General features: G+C 37.5%; 1 protein-coding gene across 1 annotated transcript in view; it reads right to left on the bottom strand.

Annotated features, from left to right (window-relative positions):
• Window positions 1–649: 649 nt before the first annotated feature.
• Window positions 650–20,265, bottom strand: part of LOC101743912 (T-cell leukemia homeobox protein 1) — a 69,672-nt gene continuing 50,056 nt past the window's right edge. Inside the window, exon 3 of the mRNA XM_038020724.2 lies at window positions 650–1,528. Coding sequence (XP_037876652.1) covers window positions 1,234–1,528 — 295 coding nt within the window. The 3' untranslated portion in view covers window positions 650–1,233. The remainder of the gene's footprint in view (window positions 1,529–20,265) is intronic.

The raw sequence follows: 20,265 nt of genomic DNA, 5'->3' as shown, positions 1-20,265 counted from the left end.
ATTTACAAATTTCCAAAGATTATTTACTAAAGCTCATTAAAATTTATTTTATAATTGTTACTTAGAATTAAATACACAAATTTAGTAATTATCCATAAATATTTACATATCGGTTAGTTATCAAAATAAGCTAGGTATATGTTCAGCTCCTAGTTAAGATTAAAATTGTGAATTGAAAATGATTTAAAACTAATTATACTTTATTTGTTTCAAAATATTTTTATTGCAGTCTCCATTGATCTTTGTAAAAGGTGAAAATGTCACGAGAAGAGGTTATCATCAGCCAAACACATAAAATTACAATTCATTTAAATAAATGTAGGTAAGTATGTAGATACATAGTCGAAATAAAAAAACGATTTTAGTTTGCTTTTTTTTGCATTTGAATTTTAAAATTAATTAAATTTTTCTTATTATCATTATATTATTTCAAACGCTTCGAATAATTTACGGTTTTAGCTTAAAAAACGCAAGATTGAACCGTAAAAGTAGTTTTAATACCAAAATGATATCGTTTGTAACAACAAAACTATATTAGGCGCAATTGTAAGGGCGTGTGTAATAATTTATAATTTAAGTACAAACAAAAGTTCACTTCTTGTGCTGCGTCTAACATTATATACTGTAACAACTCGCCCGATGATAAGTTTTATTATTCAACAATCACCACTAATCAAAATTACAATTCCCCAATAACAATATAATCCTTAGATAACACTTCCGAAATATACAGTACCATAGTTTGTTACGAAGTAAATATTATTAAAATTAAACATCATTGAATTATTTCAATATTAATATGTACAAAAGCGACGTTATTTTTGCTCTTACATTTAGGAGACTTATATACAATTGCGACACAGACTTCAAGTTTCAATGCGAATGGTGTAATTCACATTGGGATGTCGATGGGAATAGGTAACCACTTAACACGAGGAGAGCCGTGAACTCGTTAACTCATTTAAGAAATAATTAAAAAAATAGATAGGGCTGGCCCATGGGGACCCAACGTATACCAGAAGCAAAGCGTTTTCTTCTCAGAGAAATTGAACCGTAGCAACCTTAAGTTATTTAAATTAGATCTTCAACGCAATCCGAACTCTATAAGCTTCTGGAATTACTATAGTTCTGAAAGGTTTGCAATGTGCTGAAATCTAGGCAGCCTCTTTAACATCCTGAATGTAGACAGGTGATGTCGTGACGGTAATTATCTTAGGAAATTTCTGTTTTACTTCAACAAATAGGAGAAGCAACGGGTGGCGGGTGCGGTGGTGGGGGATTGGTTGTCTGGGCATTCATGAAGCTTCCTTGATTCCCGGCCCAAGGTTGCAGGTTCTGTAACGCGCTCAATGCTGTATTGTTCGGTTGTGAGGCCGCGTTGTTTTGCGTTTGATAATGTAGAGCCGAGAGACCGGCTGATGGGGGTGGTTCGGGGATGTAGCCTTTGCTCAAGGCCTCGGCTTGCAGGGAGAGCATCAGACGGTTCGCGGCCTGCCTTTCTGCTTCCCGTTCTTCAGCCGTTTGACGTCTGTAACAAAAGATGCAACGTTAGTTTTTTTATCTAACATCTATCGTTTTAATGATTATCTATATCTCTAACATCTGTCTTTTTGATGATAAAAATTACCTTAGTGTAATCATTAAAATCATAATCAATTTTTTTTATTGCTTAGATGGCTGGACGAGTTCACAGCCCGCCTGGTGTTAAGTGGTTACTGGAGCCCATAGACATCAACAACGTAAATGCGCCACCCACCTTGAGATATAAGTTCTAAGATCTTAGTATAGTTACAACGGCTGCGCCACCCTTCAAACCGAAACGTATTACTGCTTCACGGCAGAAATAGGCAGGGTGGTGGTACCTACCCTCGCGGACTCACAAGAGGCCCTGCCACCAGTATTCTCTCTTATTCTCAGTTATTTCTCTCTTAAAGGCTTGAAGTTGAAGGTATCGTTAGAAATTTACAAAATTGAGTCAGTTTAGAATAAACCTTTGAAAGAGCTAAAGTTTGTACTAGACTCAACGACCCTTATTACAAATCATCAGGTCCCATTCTAATTAGGTGACTGCTTGTGTTTGAACAGAAGATTCCATTAATATCTCATTCAGGGCTCGAATTAATTGAGACCGAATTTAAATTTAAATTCTTTTTAATAAGATCGAAAACAAATTAACGAAATATTATCCGAACTCGTACGTACGTCAGAACGCATTATCGATTCGCATTCACGCTGTTTGTACAACACGACAGTTTAATTCGAATCAGCAAACGAATGTCACATTTACGAAAATAATCGCATCGAGAACAATGTTTTAAAATTTAATTTTCACCTCATTAAATCGATACTGAAAGCCGTATTTGTGTGTTGTACAAAGGCAAACGTCCGCCGCACTACGTCAGTTGAATAATTGAACGCGTCGAAAGCTGGGCCATCGTGAATTATCTCATTCGAATAATCGACTATAATATAATCGAATGTCGTATCGAAATATTGTGACGTATTATACGATCGCATCGTTTTGTTATACCTAATTAGTGAGTGATGTGAAACAAAACGAGATTAATTAAAATTGTATGAAATTAAATCAGTATCTGTTCAGCTTAAATAGTTCTGTGGTATGTGACGTAATGAAATGTTGTATAACAAGTTTTTTTTTACTATACTGTTAATATATATAATTTGAAAACAACATTAGATGTTACGACATAACCATATAAACACGCGAATCCTAAATGCTTTAATAACATATATCGCTTTGACGGATGAAGTATCTCATGGTAATAATTGATTACCGAAGTCCATAGATAACAAAAACGCGAATGCCGCCACCCAGTTGAGACATAAGGTTTAAGTCTCCATTCTATAGTACAACGGCTGCCCCATCCTTGCGATATAGAGTAGATTTCTGCTTCACGGCAGAAATAGGCAGGGTAGTGGTACCTACCGCGTTAATAAGACGCTTTACCACCAATAAGATTATAAAGAATATTATTCATCCTAAGGATCTTGAGTACTGCTATAGTGAAATCATAGGGGCTATCATTCTACCAATTATTTTTACTTTGACTCAATGATTCGATTTTCAAGATGCGTTTTAGTTTGTATAGGCTCCTATAATTTTAAGGCATTAAAAAGGACTTGAACTAATTTATTTAACAGTTAAAAGAAGCTGAAATAGTAATAACTATAGGTATCTATATACTCTATTCCCCTGATTACATCATGTTACATTAAAACATACTTTTAAAGCTTTGAAAAAAAAAACAAAACATGAACTGTTTTCGTTAACTATATTTGGAATAAACATCAAACGTTGGTCCATCATTATCTTAACACATCAATGAAAACCACATGCAAATTGGTTCATACATATATTTGTTCAGATAAAACAGTTATCTGATGTAGCCGGCGGCGCGTTATCTTAGAGCAGTGATTCTCAACCTTTTTTTTTGTTGCGGCACATATTTAACGATTTCAAAATTTGGCAGCACACAAAAAACAAAGATAAAAATTATTTACTTACTACAACACACTGCATAAATAGTTTATCAAAAAATTTTAATATACGAAATAAACTACAATGTACTATAAAAATTTATTAATAAATTTAAATATATTATATTCATGTATAAAATGTATAAAATGTATAAAATATTTTTCTTTTAAAATGATATAATTTAATAATATTAACATTATTATATATTCGCAAAATTTGGCGGCACACAAAAGTGCCGCGGTACAGTGGTTGAGAATCACTGTCTTAGAGTAATCATAATTTCAATCTTCGATTACACATAAACCAACACAGACAGACGATGTTAAACCAACATTTAAAACAATTATCGTTTGTCAAACTGCCAGCGGTTGAGCAGTGAATAATATATTAGTCTTAGAGCCGACGGTCGGGCTTCTAACCGGATTTGCGTCAGGTAGACTTGTAAATAAATGGCGACAGGCGAATTAGTCCGTTTGATGGATATCCGGTTTTTAATTGACTACGCTAATTTTAGTTTTGAATGAATCGTTGATCTCAAAGATAATATCGAAGGGTGAAAGTCTATTGGGCTTAAGCGTACCATCCGACTTTGGAATGAGCTCCCCTCCACGGTGTTTCCCGAGCGCTATGACATGTCCTTCTTCAAACGAGGCTAGCGGAGAGTACTTAATGGTAGGCAGCGGCTTGGCTCTGCCCCTGGCATTGCTGACGTCCATGAGCGACGGTGACCACTTACCATCAGGTGGGCCGTATGCTCGTTTGCCTACAACGGCAAATTTTTTTTACCTTTGTAATTAAATGTGCGTTTTATTTGGTATTAGCAGCAGTTCGATGTTTTTAATTGAACTTCAATTAAGTTTACTCCGATACTCAAATAACTGAAGAAGTTTTCTTGTTACGATGTTTTTTTCCAAATTTTAAACTTTAAATGGCTCTCATGCAAAATTATTGCGTTTTAACGTATAATTAAAAATGTGCGTATTGGTGTTGGTGGTGGATAAGGTGTCGCGTGTGTAATTCTGGTATTGTTACTGGTGGTAGTAGGACCTCTTGTGAGTCCGCGCGGGTAGGTACCATCACCCCGCCTATTCCTGCCATGAGGCAGTAATGCGTTTCGGTTTGAAGGGTGGGGCGGCCGTTGTAACTATACTTGAGACCTTAGAACTTATATCTCAAGGAGGGTGGCGCATTTACGTTGTAGATGTCTATGGGCTCCAGTAACTACTTAACACCAGGTGGGCTGTGAGCTCGTCTACGCATCTAAGCAATAAAAAAAATTCAATCATTACGTTGTTTGAAATTTCAAACTGTGTTTCAAATTCAACATTAACGTGACTAGTATCTTAGCTATGATATTATATACAAAGAAGCGATGAAATAAAGTTTATTATTTTTGCGGTGGATAAATATTAAAAAAAAAATTTACCGTGACATTTTACAATTTTAATTTTCACAGTATATATATATTTTTTTTTTATAACTTAGATGGTTGGACGAGCTCACAGCCCACCTGGTGTTAAGTGGTTACTGGAGCCCATGGACATCTACAACGTAAATGCGCCACCCACCTTGAGATATAAGTTCTAAGATCTCAGTATAGTTACAACGGCTGCCCCACCCTTTAAACCGAAACGCATTACCGCTTCACGGCAGAAACAGGCAGGGCGGTGGTACCTACCCGCGCGGACTCAGGGGTCCTACCACCATTTTTTTAATCGATGTCGTAGATGAAAGGGATATTTTCATTTTTACACTTGCAAATACGTGAATAAAAAACACGCATTTACATTAGGTATTGCACTACTAAAAATTCATGATAAATACTTCCAAAGGTTCACTAAGTAAGGCAACGTTTTAACGTTATTTTCAAAATACATATACACAAACTCAACGGACAACTTTATCGAAATGCTTCCCTTAAGAGTCTCATAATAATCTTAACGTCCGAGTTCTGTAATAATGTTAGCAGTAAATAATGTCCTACAGACGCAGTTCTGCATCTTAATACTCGAATAGAACGCATGCTATCAAATGAGATAGTGTAGTGACTTCACTTGAGTGCACTAGAGAGTGAACGCTTTAATGCGATTATCGTTTTCAAAATGTCTTGTTCGAATCGTATTTTCTTCGATTTTCACGAGTCGTGAACATAATTAAAAACGTTCAACACCTTAGTCGTCCGCGGCCGCGAATACTTTTATAGTATTCAGTATTCAAATCGATTAAGCCCTAAAACTAATGTTGAATTTATTAAAATCGATTTAATTACGAACAAAATATTGATGTGTCTGTGATTTCATAGATTATTTCAAAAGGTTTTTTTTTTGAAATAAATGTTTCTAATCAATATTAATCTTTATTAAACTAATTAATATTAAGCTTTATTGGACGAGCTTGGCCCAGTATTCCACGATTCACTTTATCTTTACTAAGGCATTAGTCTAGTACAAGTCTCATATCTCTTACTGGTCTCATATCTCTCTAGTCTTACTGGTGGTAGGACCTCTTGTTATTCCGCGCGGGTAGGTACCACCACCCTGCCTATTGCTGCCGTGAAGCAGTAATGCGTTTCGGTTTGAAGGGTAGGGCAGCCGTTGTAACTATACTGAGACCTTAGAACTTATATCTCAAAGGTGGGTGGCGCATTTGCTTTGTAGATGTCTATGGGCTCCAGTAACCACTTAACACCAGGTAGGCTGTGAGCTCGTCCACACATCTAAGCAATATTAAAACAAAAAAAGTATTATATTGGCGGTTGTAAGTAGCGACTCATGTCGCGACATTTTTCAAAGTAGGTGAATCTATTTAGTATCAATACCGCATTGATTCCTAGATTCCTTGATATATGCTCTGATACGCACTTAGCTGCAGGTGGGTTGTTCGCTGTAGGTATATCGATATGAAATCGAACTACTGTTCTTAACCTTTTTTTTTTCGTTCTTATAATGATACTAAATGTATGGGTTCATTTCAATGTAGAATTTGAAAAAGCTACAATTGAAAAAAATTAATTTTATAACATCATTTAAATTTTCGAAATCACATCGACAATAAAAATTGATTCTGAGGCTACTCTATTAACTTATACGGACGTGTCTCACTTCTGTAATCGATAATCGAATTACATTTGAACGGAGCTTTGAAAAGCGGTCGATATAAATGTAAAATCGATTAACATAAAACAGGGCTGCTCAATGGTAATCGAAAACTTAATTTAATTGAATAAAATCGATTATGAAACATTAAATTATGAATTCATTCTACCGACGCACGACCCTATTAGACAGAAAATAGACCTTCAAACATAAAGTCACCACGCTTGCACAATTCACTGAGGATTGAACTGGAGATTACTGCTTTGTGAATTCATACGATCCAGCCGACCTTTAGGTAAAAGCGATTTTAATTTGTTACACACAGCGTTTGAATTAGTTTTACGACCACTTTGATCCCACATATCATTCCCGAATAATTACATTACTCGTCTATGAGCACGAAAACTGTAAAGCATTCGAGACGTTGTGAGCGTGAGCGTGTTGAGCTCACGGGACTCAAACCGGAGTGCTGCTAACACTGGCCCTAGCAAGAACAGTGCTTCGCAGAATCTATCACCGAATCGGAAACGCGACCCACTGAGAAGATCCGGCGAGAATCTCAGCGGGCTGTGTCGATGGGTTAATTCACTCGTGGAGCCCTTCGTTGCAAGCGACGGGTTCGACGAAGACGGTTTTTTTTTTTTTTTTTTGTCAGGAGGAAATCGCCGGACTTCCGCCCTTCACTGGGGATGGAGGACGGGGCATGTCGGAGTCGAACCGACTAAAACCTCCTGTCTCTCAACAACCAACGTCCAAACCTCGCATGAGACAAAACTCATGAAGAGGCAAAGGGGGGAAAGTGAAGCGTTTAGTGCGGAGCACATCTCTCCCATCACCCTCCCCCTCGGGACGCCGGACTGGCGGTCGTCGGCGCCCCGACCACCAGCCCTCTCGGTCGGCAGGCTATCCGAAGCCCACCTAGATGGCGCCGGTTAGAATGGTCTATCCTACGGAATACCCCGCTGGGTCAGAACCAGCGTGGGTTGAGGATAGCCGGCCTTCCATCACCCGGATGCTCATGCATAAAACGCGTGCAGAGCAGCTTGCACGTCGTCTTCTTAGGCCCCCTTCGCCGGTCCCCAGGCCGACATGTGAGGGGACCCGAAACACTTAGAGGGCCAGGGCTTGGGCGATATCCGCCTCCCTGGCCCCCGCTCGACGGCGGCGGGCCTGTGCGTCTCTCACGCGCCCCGCCGCCTCTTTCTGCGAGATGGTGTACTCGCAGAAGTCGAGCATCGCCTTCCACGACTCGTCGTCACCGAGCATCGATGCCACAACACTCGGCAACGACAAGTCGTTTCCTATTTTTGCGACGAGGACACGGCGTCACCCCTCCCATGCGGGGCAGGCGACGAGCGTGTGCTCCGCCGTGTCCAAGTCGCAACCACAATGGTAACACTCTGCCGTCGGCTCGGCTCCGATCCGGTGCAGGAACTCACCGAAGCAACCATGCCCAGTGAGCACCTGCGTGAGCCGGAAAGTGAGGCGTCCTCTGTCACGATTCACCCAGTTCACAAGAACCGGGCGAATCGCCTCGACGGTCCTACGACCAGCCGAAGGATCGGCCAGCCGTCTGGACCATGACTCCAGCCGACGAAGACGGTAACCGTTGCTTGAAAAGCTTAAAAGTGCCGATAGTGGACATCCAGAGGATCCGACAAGCCATGTTTTTGAGGCTATTGCGTTCCCTCGGCACCTGAGTCTGACATGAATATTTTTTTTCTTTTTTTAAATTATTATTGCTTTGATGAGAGGACAAGCTCACGGCCCACCTAATGTTAAGTGGTTACCGGAGCCTATAGACATCTACAACGTAAATGCCGTCACCCACCTTGAGATATAAGTTCTAAGGTCTCAGAGTCGGCTTAGCTCTTAAGAGGTTTGATACGTCTTTTGATCTATTTATCTATGCGTTTTTTTTTTAAACGCCAAGTAGTGCTTTTTTTTAAAAAGCTAAAAAAGGCCTTCCAATTATCATTACTGTGTTATTTAAAGCTGAGTAAAGCGAGTGCTTAGCGAAATAAACAACCAAGATCTCAGCCTTGGACTGATAATGACGGTCGACAACGAAACCAACCACAACTCAAAGAAGGACCTATTGTGAAACTGTGGTTGCAAATAATTAGAACATTAAATATTCCAAAGTTGTACTACTTTATTATTTAATCATCCATAATATAATTTTGTAGTCGTCGTGGCCTAACGGATAAAACGTCCAGTGCGTTCGTGTTGGGCGATGCACCGGTGTTCGAATATGAGGCGGGTACCAATTTTTCTAATGAAATACGTACTCAACAAATGTTCACGATTGACTTCCACGGTGAAGGAATAACATCGTGTAATAAAAATGAATCCCGCAAAATTACAATTTGCGTAATTATTGGTGGTAGGACCTCTTGTGAGTCCGCGCGGGTGGGTACCACTACCCTGCCTATTTTTGCCGTGAAGCAGAAATGCGTTTCGGTTTGAAGGGTGGGGCAGCCGTTGTAGCTATACTTGAGACCTTAGAACTTATATTTCAAGGTGGGTGGTGTATTTACGTTGTGGATGTCTATGGGCTCCAGTAACCACTTAACATCAGGTGGGCTGTAAGCACGTCCACCCGTCTAAAAAAAAACCCACTTAACGAGTGCGCGTGCTAGGCCTCAGTTCGCGAACTATGGAGAACTGCTGTCAAGGCTTTAATAAACAAGGACTCCATAAGACCACGACTGCTCTATCAAGAGTAGCCGACTATGATGAGCAGAAACTGTCTTTTCATATCATTATATCTTGCTTTTGATTGGTCCTTAATCCGTCTATTCCCTATGACACCAAATATGTTATCTAATACTTATTGCCCGCTAAATGGGCAATAGTGTCAGTGTATAATTATTTATTTTCCTACCCATTCTAGTAGCCTCGAAGGGTTATTCTAGATTCACAGAACTAGTAATTGAGCTCACGAGGCTCTAACCTGACGACGTTGCTAAAACTAACGCTGGCAAGAGCCGTGCTTCGCGGAATCTACCAGCGGATCGGAAACGCGACCCACTGAGAAAATCTGGTGAGAAACTCAGTGGGCCGTCTGTGGGTTACTTTACTCGCCGAGCCCTTCGTCGCAAGCAACGGGTTTTGAATTTGAACAGCCATTATATGCCAGCCGGCTTTAAACTATGTTCACCAACATCACTATTTTGATAACTAAAGATTCTAGATACGGACTGTACCTTACCTCTCGGTAAGGTGTCTTATGAGCTCGTTAGGTCAGATGCCACAACTTCATCTATTTCTGTTGAGAAACAATAATGCTTTTTTTTCCTACGCTAATAGCCTCGAAAGGCTATTTCAGTTCCTACTTAACGTGTAGGTGAGCGCATGGGGCCCAAACCGGAAATGTTGCTAGCACTGGCCTTAGCAAGAGCAGTGCTTCGCAGAATCTACCACCGGATCGGAAACGCCACCCACTGAGAAGATCCGGCGAGAAACTCAGTGGGCTGTGTCTATGGGTTAATTTACTCGTCGAGCCCTTCGTCGCAAGCGACGGGTTCGGCGAGGACGGCGACCGGTGCTTGAGGTACATAAAAGCACCCAATAATGCTACTATGAAATGTATACTATAAAACTAAGACTCGGCACTCATTTCTCAAAGGGGTTGATATTGTTGATGTCTATGGGCCACCGGTAACCACTTGACACCAGACGGGCCGCGAGCTCGTTCACTAATTGAAGCAATAAAATAAACGCACTGTGTTATTTTGTATAATCTCACTGAGGTTCGTGTTAGTATCACAACTACAAAATGCCCTCATGTTCTATAAGACAAATTCGGATCAAAATATCTAAACACAAATATCTAATGCATAGAGCCCTATAATGCGCTGCTTACCCCAAAACGATCATTATATCTTGAGCGCAGAAGGTAGCCGAATAATTAGCCCACAACTTAACTCTTAGTGGCCTTTACTTAAAAGGGGTGAACACATTTTGGCTAAACGATGCCACGCTTTTAAAATATTAATACTCCTGAGTAGACTTCTTGAACTTTATACGCTTGTGAGTTCATTGTAAAATACCTTTTTAAGGCGAACGATATTTTAAAGTGGACGTTTTGTTTAAAAGTCTCGAGAGAAGTTCTGAGTTTATCGAAGAGGTTTGTTCGAGATAGTTTCCTTCGTTTATATTGTTGTGGTACGAAATAATACGATTGGATATAATGCGTGCAATTGCAAATGTTGGCCTACGTTTTTTTTTTTCTCTCGTAATGCCTTATTTATTTAAGCCAATTTTATTATTACAATAAAAACAAAATGAAAAACAATCAAATAAGGAATTAAGTATAAGTATGTATTTCAATTTCCTCTTCTAGAAGTAGTACATTAATGTTATGTTACCCTTCTAATTGGATTTTTATCTTCTAATTATAAATCGGTAAGAATTTTTATACATATACTAACCGTACTCGCCCGCTTCGCTGCGCATTTAAAATTAACATTATTATTTATTGTCATTATTATTAGGGAGTCCAACACTCGTATAAATTTTAGCCTGTCCATTAAGTACATGTATTTTCTACATGGATACCGGGTTTCAAGTCAATCGGATGCACGGCTCAGTAGTTATAACGGAACATCCGTAAAAATCACTGTAGATTTATGTCTTAGTATAGATTATAATTTTTTTATGACTTTATGTTTTTAAGGTGAATGTCATTAGGGAGACGAAAAATTTAAGGCTGCTTTGGCTTTACCAGCTGTTTGAGACGAAAGTCGATTATTCAAAGGAACGTATCGTTCGGGAATATAAGGGAAAAAGAAAACTATAGTAAAAAAAATAATGCCTGAACTAGTCCTAGAACTCAGATCTGCTTCAAATCATAACTTTAATTTGATGACCAAGCTCACTTCCCATCCGGTGTTAAGCGGTGACCGAAGCCCACAATGTAAATGACGTCACGCATGACCATAAGTAAATCGGAACGCAATACTTCGTCGAGTAAGTAAACACAAAATATGCGTATCTGGGCTTATGGAGAATACTTAACATAGGCAGCGTCTTAGCTCTGCCCCTAGCATTGCTGACGGCCATGGTCGAGGATAACCACTCACCATCAGGTGGGCCGTACGCTCGTCTGCCTACAAGGTCAATAAAAAAAAAGAAATGATGACCCATACTCGTTGCTACCTAAATAAGTTAATTATAATTTTTACTACTCAATTACTTCAGTTCACGAAGGTTTTATCTGAATAAAATGTCCTATACAAGATTTTCGGCTTCCGAATTATATTCCGCAAGTCCTAATTAAGATAGCGCGTCTCAATCGATGCACTTACTTTTAATTAAAACCGCCACAAATTATCTTATCGTTATATTTAACAGCGTTTCGATAAAGCTAAAATAAATAATGCAAATTTAAATGCACTTTAAGGAAACATTTATGGGGAGTTTTTTGAGTTTATATTTTAAATTTTTTTTTACTTGCATTTATTTAATCGTATAGAATGTGTCTTAGAGTTTTTTTTATTTTTTTATTTTTATTTAACGCTTAAAGTACGTTCGTAACTTAAAATTTAGTATTCGTTTTTTATAGTATTTTTAATAATTAGTTATTACTCTTATACTGAGCACGTGGACCAGAACAGCTGAAAATAGAAGCTTATGGAGGCAGTTGGACGAGGCTTATGTCTATAATAGACAAACAGACAAAAACTAATAATAATAGAGAAAAAAAAAAAAAAAACTTCCATAAAAATTTAATTAATATTAATACCACTACTTACTTAAAACATAGTAAAAAAAAAAGAAATAATAATTGTATAATAATATGAAAAAAAAAAAAAAAAATTTTTGTCTGAATAAAGGCTTTATTATTATTATTATATTACTCTTATACTACTAACGCTTTCCATGCTTTATCATTAATTTGAATGCAAAAAACCGCCACGAGACAATTTGCAAAAGTTATCATTGATGCCTTTATCAAAATTATTATTTACTCTTTTAAAAGTGTTGTGGTATTGTTGGATTTGTTTTAGATATAATTAATTCATTTTTGTTGTAATATTTAGTTAATTTGATTATGCTGATTTATTTAACTAAAGTACTACAGTCTAAGTTGTATTGTTTTCGTTCATTTTGTTATCAATAAATATAATAAAATTTTCAATAAAATTCAAGATCCCAAGGATATAAAATAAAATTTACGAATGGTGTGTAAGGACGTGTGTAGTCTCTCTAAACACTAAAGAGTTTTAAAAACTTAAACATTTATTGGCTATTGTTTGAACTTTAAATATGAAATGTTAATTGTACGATAACACAAAACAATTAAATTAAAAACTTCAATACAATAAGTCACGTTTCATTAAAATTAATAAATAATTAAGTTAATTCGTCTGAAGAATAAAGTTAATTCATCCGTTTTCAAAGTTTCTAATGTATGGCCTGTCTCACTATCTACCAATTAAAACAGACCCATCTCCCCGTCTAAGTTTATGAAGGCGTTAATCAAAAAGGGGTTGCATTATATGTTGGCAGGGCTCTAATTAAACTGGACGGAGTTTGTGATAATGAATGATTGAACAAAGCGTTAAGTCTATTATAACGTTGCGAGAACTTTATTAAAGGGTAGGGATGTAAAGAGTCGATGTTGTTTATATCGATAGTGAGTAAAATTATATTTTTAATTTTGTAAGTAATTTAAAATTGCATCAGAGACAAGCTATTTTACGGTCGGCTATAAATAAATGAAACATTCAGGGCTTTTCTCTCACACAAGCATTCAAAAGTCGAGAGCTGAAGTGACATAAATTTGCGAAATCCAAGGGAGGCTCCAGTTATCAATGTTGACTTTTTAAGCCAAATTGACCACTGTACACGAGAGGTTTAAAATACCATATATTTTTTACAACCAAATGAATTACTTTTTGGCAATCCTCTCACAAATATCTTACAATCATGAATGACTGGTAGTGTTAGAGGTAAGGTCCCAAAATCTACATTCATAATCATACATTCAAAAGCAGTATTTGGATAAAGTAGATCCGCCCTTATACTTCTGTCGCCCGCTATCGATAAAACCCCAACCCTATACCCGCCGCGAATATTCGAGTTAAGCTCGCGTCTTTATAATTGGATAAGCTGAAGCACAATTAAACTTTCCTTAAATAAGCCAAGCGTGGCGGGGTGGCAATTAGTAATTTCGGGCTGATTATTTTATGGCCACCGCGATGATAGTAGGCCATAACTGGATGAGATGTAGGTATATTAATTTAGGTCCTTGGTATTGGAATAAATATTGACTTCAAAAAATCACATATGTAACTTGATGAAAATTTATATAGCATAGTAGTGATTTAGTCTTATACAGTTCCGTTCAACAGAGAGATGCATGTTCAAAAATACATTTATTATTACAAATTTCACGTTACAATCTGAAGAGTTGATTAAAAATATAATTCTTACATTCCTTGTCATTTTATTGGATGTGTGGAGTAACGAGGATGGATAGAATACGGAATGAATATGTTAGAGGAAGTCTGAAAGTGGCAGCTGTACAGAGAAGCTGAGAAGTGCGCGTTTGGGATGGTATGAACATGTGATGAGACGAAATGAAAATGAGGTTGGTAATAAAGTGTTAACTATGAATGTGGAAGGATATAGAGGAAGAGGTAGACCTAAGAATAAATGGATGGATTGCGTGAAAGACAATATGGGTAAGAGGGGAGTGAGCGAAGAAATGGTATATGATAGAAGAGTATGAAAGGAAAAAGCATGTTGCACCAACCCCAGGTGACTGGGAGAAGGCCAGGATAATGATGATGAATGATGATTCCTTGTCGTTTTTATTGCTAACGTTGAAAATTCGTTCTAAAGCGAAGTGAAAATTGCCTCATCTAGCAAATTTTAATTCTAAGATTGCTTCATTTAGACAGACGTTCTGCAGCGGTTGATTCGGACAAATTTACGTGAGATAATTAAGAACTGCTTTATTAATCACTTTGGGCTCTATCTGCGGGTTCTTTTCGCCTTTTTCGACAAAATTAAATATGAAAATCTCCATCAGGGACAACCGTGAAATTGAATTCTTTCATTATGTTAATTTTCATTAGGTGCACTCGTCATTTGGGAAAACTGGCGGCGTAGATGGGCAAATTATTCTCGGTTCAGTGTGAAGCGATGATCGGATATAGTCTAATCAGAATCGATTTCGTTGTAACAATCGTTTCCCTCCAAGGGAATAAATAGTAATAATAATAGGTAAAATTACTTACTGTAAATTTACTTCAGATTTTTATTTATTTATTGCTTAGATGGGTGGACGAGCTCACAGCCCACATAAGGTCACATATCATAGGTATAGGTCTATAGTTACAACGGCAACCCCAGCCTTCAAACCGAAACGCATTACTGCTTCATGGCAGAAATAGGCAGGGTGGTGGTACCTACCCGTGCGGACTCATAAGAGGTCCTACCATCAGTAAACACCACAAAGTTGTTAGTAGCAATATTATACTATGGTTGGGATTTGACAATATTGCGAGCCCGGCGGCTTAGAGCGTTGGGTGGTCAAACGAATTGCCAGTCAATACTTATAAAATGGACTGTGTTATTTTTTGCGATAATGCCCCAATGAAATCGTCCTTGCTAAAACTGTCAGGACGATTAGCTGATGCCTAATCAGGCAGGATTATGATGCCTAATAATGTCAGGGTGATTAGGGTTCACCGCGCTTGCCTTATCCTTGTATAGCGAGAGCAGAACGGGCTTTACAGCATCGCATTCCAAAATTTAAAAGGTGTTTACGAATATTTCCCCCATCATCGTCACAACACTAACCACCACAAGTATCGTAAGGATGATTTTCATCCATTCCGATACTTAAAAAAAAAACTCTTGTCATCCCTAAATCGCATCCTCAAATATTTAAGCCGACGAGAACCAAATATTAAAAAAAAAATGAAAACGCGAATACGATAAAACTTAAGTTCGCTTTTGGCAGTTATCAGGACATCAAAATAAATCCGAGAAATGCTTTAAAACTTGGAGATGCTCTCGTAAAACCCCCGTTCATAATAGATGAAGGGACTTCTTTATGCTCTCAGACGTTTTGAAGGACCATTAAAATATCCACGAGTCAAATAACACTGTCGCCCATGAAATGATTTCCTATTTATAGGAAAAATTGCGTTGTTGAATTTTAGATTGGTCTCGCATATTTAATTCGGAACGTTTTTCACGTCTGGTTCACGAGAAGTGTGAATGCCATAAATACACACATAAAATTTAAATAATTGACCCTTCCTGTTTTTTCTACTTATGCTGGTAGCCTTGATAGGCTATTTCAGCTTTTCCTTGACGTCTAGGTGATCTCACGGGGCTCAAATCGGGAGTGTTGGTAACACTGGCTCTAGTAAGAGCAGTGGTTCGCAGAATCTAACACCGGATCGGAGACGCGACCCTCAGGAAAATAGGTGAGAAACTCAGTGGGCTGTGTCTATGGGTTAATTCACGGACGGTGACCCGTGCTTGTGGTACCTAAAAGCACCGTTAATGGATCGGGAGGATTCGTAATGACAATCCCTTCCTAACGGTTGTCTATGTTTCAATACATCATCAACGTTTGTGTTTTTTTTTAAACAATAAATTGTCTTAATATTTAAGAATAAAAACACATTTGAAAAAACGAAAAAATCCTAAAAGGTGTTAAACTGAGTAATGTATGTGGTAAATTACTACATCAATTAAGATTACGGATCACAAAATAAAGTGTCCTAATTAAATAATGAAATAAAACGTTTCTCTTGAGACGTAAGTACTGTAAGCCAGGAAAATACGACGCCCAATAAAAAATAATGAGTCGAACACATTCTCTCCTGCTCCCTAACTTCCGTGTCAATCAGCAATCGGATTTGTTACCTAATTCATAAGGAGACAGTCTACAAGCAAACAATTATCCTAAAGACAATACAAATGAAGCTCTCGATTAACAATAACCAACCTTATACGAACACCATTCGACTTCTATTACAATGAAAGCGAATATGTCTTGAAGAACACTACGCTCTACCGGTACAGGCGATTAAAGGCCTTCTACCTATTGACGTAAAAGTTGTTTTAGCATCACGTCCGTCAAGCCCCCGTTCAGGAGTTTTAATATTCACTTGTACAAGGGAAAAGAATTACATGAAGGAAATGAGGCGGGGGAGTAAATAAATAAAGGAGGTCTGGCTTCGGCCGCCATTTTGGTACATTACGTGTTAGATCGTGCAACGATAGTCATTCGATTTGTCGATTACATGTCGAAACAAAATGGGTAGACGTCGTTTTCTATTTAGACGTTTTAATACGAAATTCGCGGTACATAAAATATACGATAATTTTTTTTAGCGATTTTAAAGTGCTTTAATATTGTCTTCGTGGCGTCGATAGATCGACTCTCTCATCATCAGCCTGCTGGAGTCCACTGCTGGACATAGGCCTCCCCCAAAGCTCGCCACTGAACCCGATCTTCGGTTCTACGCATCCAGTCATTAGATCGACTCTCTATGTCTCTATTAATGCATATAAATTGCGGAGCGTTAGAATACCGACTATTGCGCGGTTTGATTAGATTTATTAGATATCGATGTGAACGGAAATGCCTAAGCTCTTTAATATGTTAATCTATAGGTATATAAGTATATATAAAAATGAAATGCTGTTCGTTAGTCTCTCTAAAACTCGACAACGGCTGGACCGATTTGGCTAATTTTGGTCTTGAATTATTTGTAGAGGTCCAGAGAAGGTTTAAAAGGTAAATAAATATGAAAATGCTCGGAATTAAATCAAAATAACAGTTTTTTTTTACTTTGATGTGTCCCCCGTCGTACGGATTCCTTTTGTTTGTTTTAAGTTTATTTTATACAAAAGCTTAGGTCTTTTATTTATCGATTGAGGCACTACAAAGTCTGCCGGGTGAGCTAAAATTTAAAAATAGCCATTTAAAAGTATTTTACTGCGAATTTAGATTTTTTAAAAGTTTATAATGGACTTTTTTCGAAAATCCTTTAGCATTTTCTGCGAAATATGTGAAAATAAACTCAGCACTAAAAGGGTTAATGTCCCTTTTTTTATCGCTTAGATTTCACGGCCGTTCTGCTTCAAAGTGGTGGTCGAAATTTATTAACATCACACAGTGAGTGAGATGTGAGACCGAAGTCTGAATTGTATTGTAAACCAGTTTTCTCCAGCTTGAAAACGGACCACGTGGCTGTTTCGCGGCAAAAATAGGCCTGACCTTAACAAAGCGGATTTTTTGGCGATCGCATTGCGATATTGTAATATTCCAAGAATCTTGCATCATATTCACAGGTGAGTCCTTTGGTCACAACTTACGACAACCGCGGGAAGAGATGACGTAGTGACGTATGTCACTGTCATACGGTAATATGTATATTAGCGTATTAGTGAAGCTTTTTTTTTTTTTTTTTCCTACCTATGCTGATAGCCTTGAGAGGCTATTTCAGCGTACCCTAGCTTGTGTAGGTGAGCTCGCGGGGCTCAAACCGGAGAATTGCTAACACCGCCCTAGCAAGAGCGGTGCTTCGCAGAATCTACCACCGGATCGGAAGCGCGACCCACTGAGAAGATCCGGCGAGAAACTCAGTGGGCTGTGTCTGTGGGTTAATTCGCTCGTCGAGCCCTTCGTCGCAAGCGACGGGTTCGGCGAGGACGGTGACCGGTGCTTGTATTGCCTAAAAGCACCTTAGTGAAGCAAATACTTTGTACCCTTTTTTACGAAAATTGCGCAGACGGAGGAGTATGAAATTTCGCACACTTATAGATAATATAGAGAAGGAGTGCAGAATTCTAATATTTAAAAAAAATTGTGTATCAATAATACATTAAATCAATAAAAAAAAAAATACCACACACTACCATGTATTTGACACACACACGCATATTCATATACTCTTTTTTTTATTGTTAAAGTCTAATTGAGAATAGATTAATATTATTTGTTTATAGTGTAATTGCCGTAATCTGTGATTATAGACAATAGAATTGACAATAGAACAATAATAATGTTCAAACTTACAATTTAAATTATTTATGATTGAATTTCGACTACTGGGCTGCAAATACAAAATTTCTCTAAGATAGCGTTTTCATTAATACTACATTTGCAATTTAATCTCACTTTTTTTAATGTTCGTTATATTATTTCCGACACGTATCGAATATTTTAGAGTTCACGTGGTCGCCCTTGACAATTAGTTTTAACTAGTGGTCCCGCAGTAGTCGAAATTCGACTATAATTAATTGAAATCGTAAGTTTGTACAATATTATGATTGTATTTCCAAAGACTATTATACTTCTATAATCATAAATTTCGCCAAGAATACACTATAGAAAAATATTAATAAGGGCAAACAATGTTAATCTATTCTCAATTTGACCACAGACGTCAAGAACAAAAGTTTGACAATAAATAAATAGTATGCATGTGTGTGTGCGTCAAATACATGTTAGTGTGTGTAATGTTTTTTTTTTATTGATTTAATGTATTTTTTAGGCATAATTTAAAAAAATATTAGCATTGTGTACTTCTTCTCTATATTCTCAATAAGTATGGAAAATTTCATACTCCTCCGCCCGCGCTATTGTCGTAAAAAAGGATACAAAGCTTTTCCTTCACGTATTAATATATAGATTATGTCTTCGACGCGAAAAAACCCACGCAAAATATTATACAACAGCTTAACTACTCAAGGAGATCTGCACTGTTGATAATATTAATCAACGATATAAAAACAAAAACACACAAATTCGTATTTAGTCGAACCGCCCTTTAAGTAAACAATTTACATTCAAAGCAACGCGCTCGGTCGCATAAAATAAACTAAAGGCCACAGTAAAAGTCACAGAAATAGCCAATAAACAAAACGAAAGAGAGAACAATGCATGTAAAAAACGTTCGTCTTTCTCGCCGCACTTAATAATTGATGGTTCAAACTGCCGAGTTGTGTTCCTCATACAATATTTATGTCCCTAGCTACCCCATGTTACCACCCGCTTGATGTTTCGTACATACAATATGTATAAATACGTAGTCCATTTAACCGCTCGACTCAATACATTCTGGTACGATACGATTCGGGTTTCGGGGGAATTGATTGACTATTGTCACGTAAGAAACGTTTTCACGTTATATTTACACATTAAAAAAAAAAAGTTCAGTAAAATAAAGTTAAAATACAGAAAATTTTATGAAGTAACAAAAAAACCAGAAGAGAAACTATTTTTTATAAGGTAAAATAATAGAATGCAATAATACTTTTGTAGCTACCATTGGTTCTACATCTTTTAACCTAGCTAAGTTTTAATAAAAATCTTCAACAATATTCATACAAAAACAGCTGAAACTTTTTGGAACCTCAATTAACTCTTAAAGACAACTGAGAGGGGATGATAAATTCTCGCTTGTGTATTTTCATTCCTAGGAAACAATTAATTATATTAGTTGCTAAAATTTGACGGCTAAATTTAAAGAAAAAAAAACATGACTGTCCCGCCAATACTCGTCAAAAAGTCTACCGGTAAAATGGGGCGATTAGGGATTGAGAGGCGAATCGGGAAAAAACCGGGAAAATCTTTCGACGCTCAATATAAGTTTTATATTCGTTGCAAAATCTTCCATTTTTTGTAGT

This window comes from Bombyx mori, chromosome 26 (assembly GCF_030269925.1).
Source record: "Bombyx mori chromosome 26, ASM3026992v2".
NCBI classification, from domain to species: Eukaryota; Metazoa; Arthropoda; class Insecta; order Lepidoptera; family Bombycidae; genus Bombyx; species Bombyx mori.
Note: the sequence above shows the minus strand (reverse complement) of the source record. Positions and strands in the feature narration are given on the sequence as shown.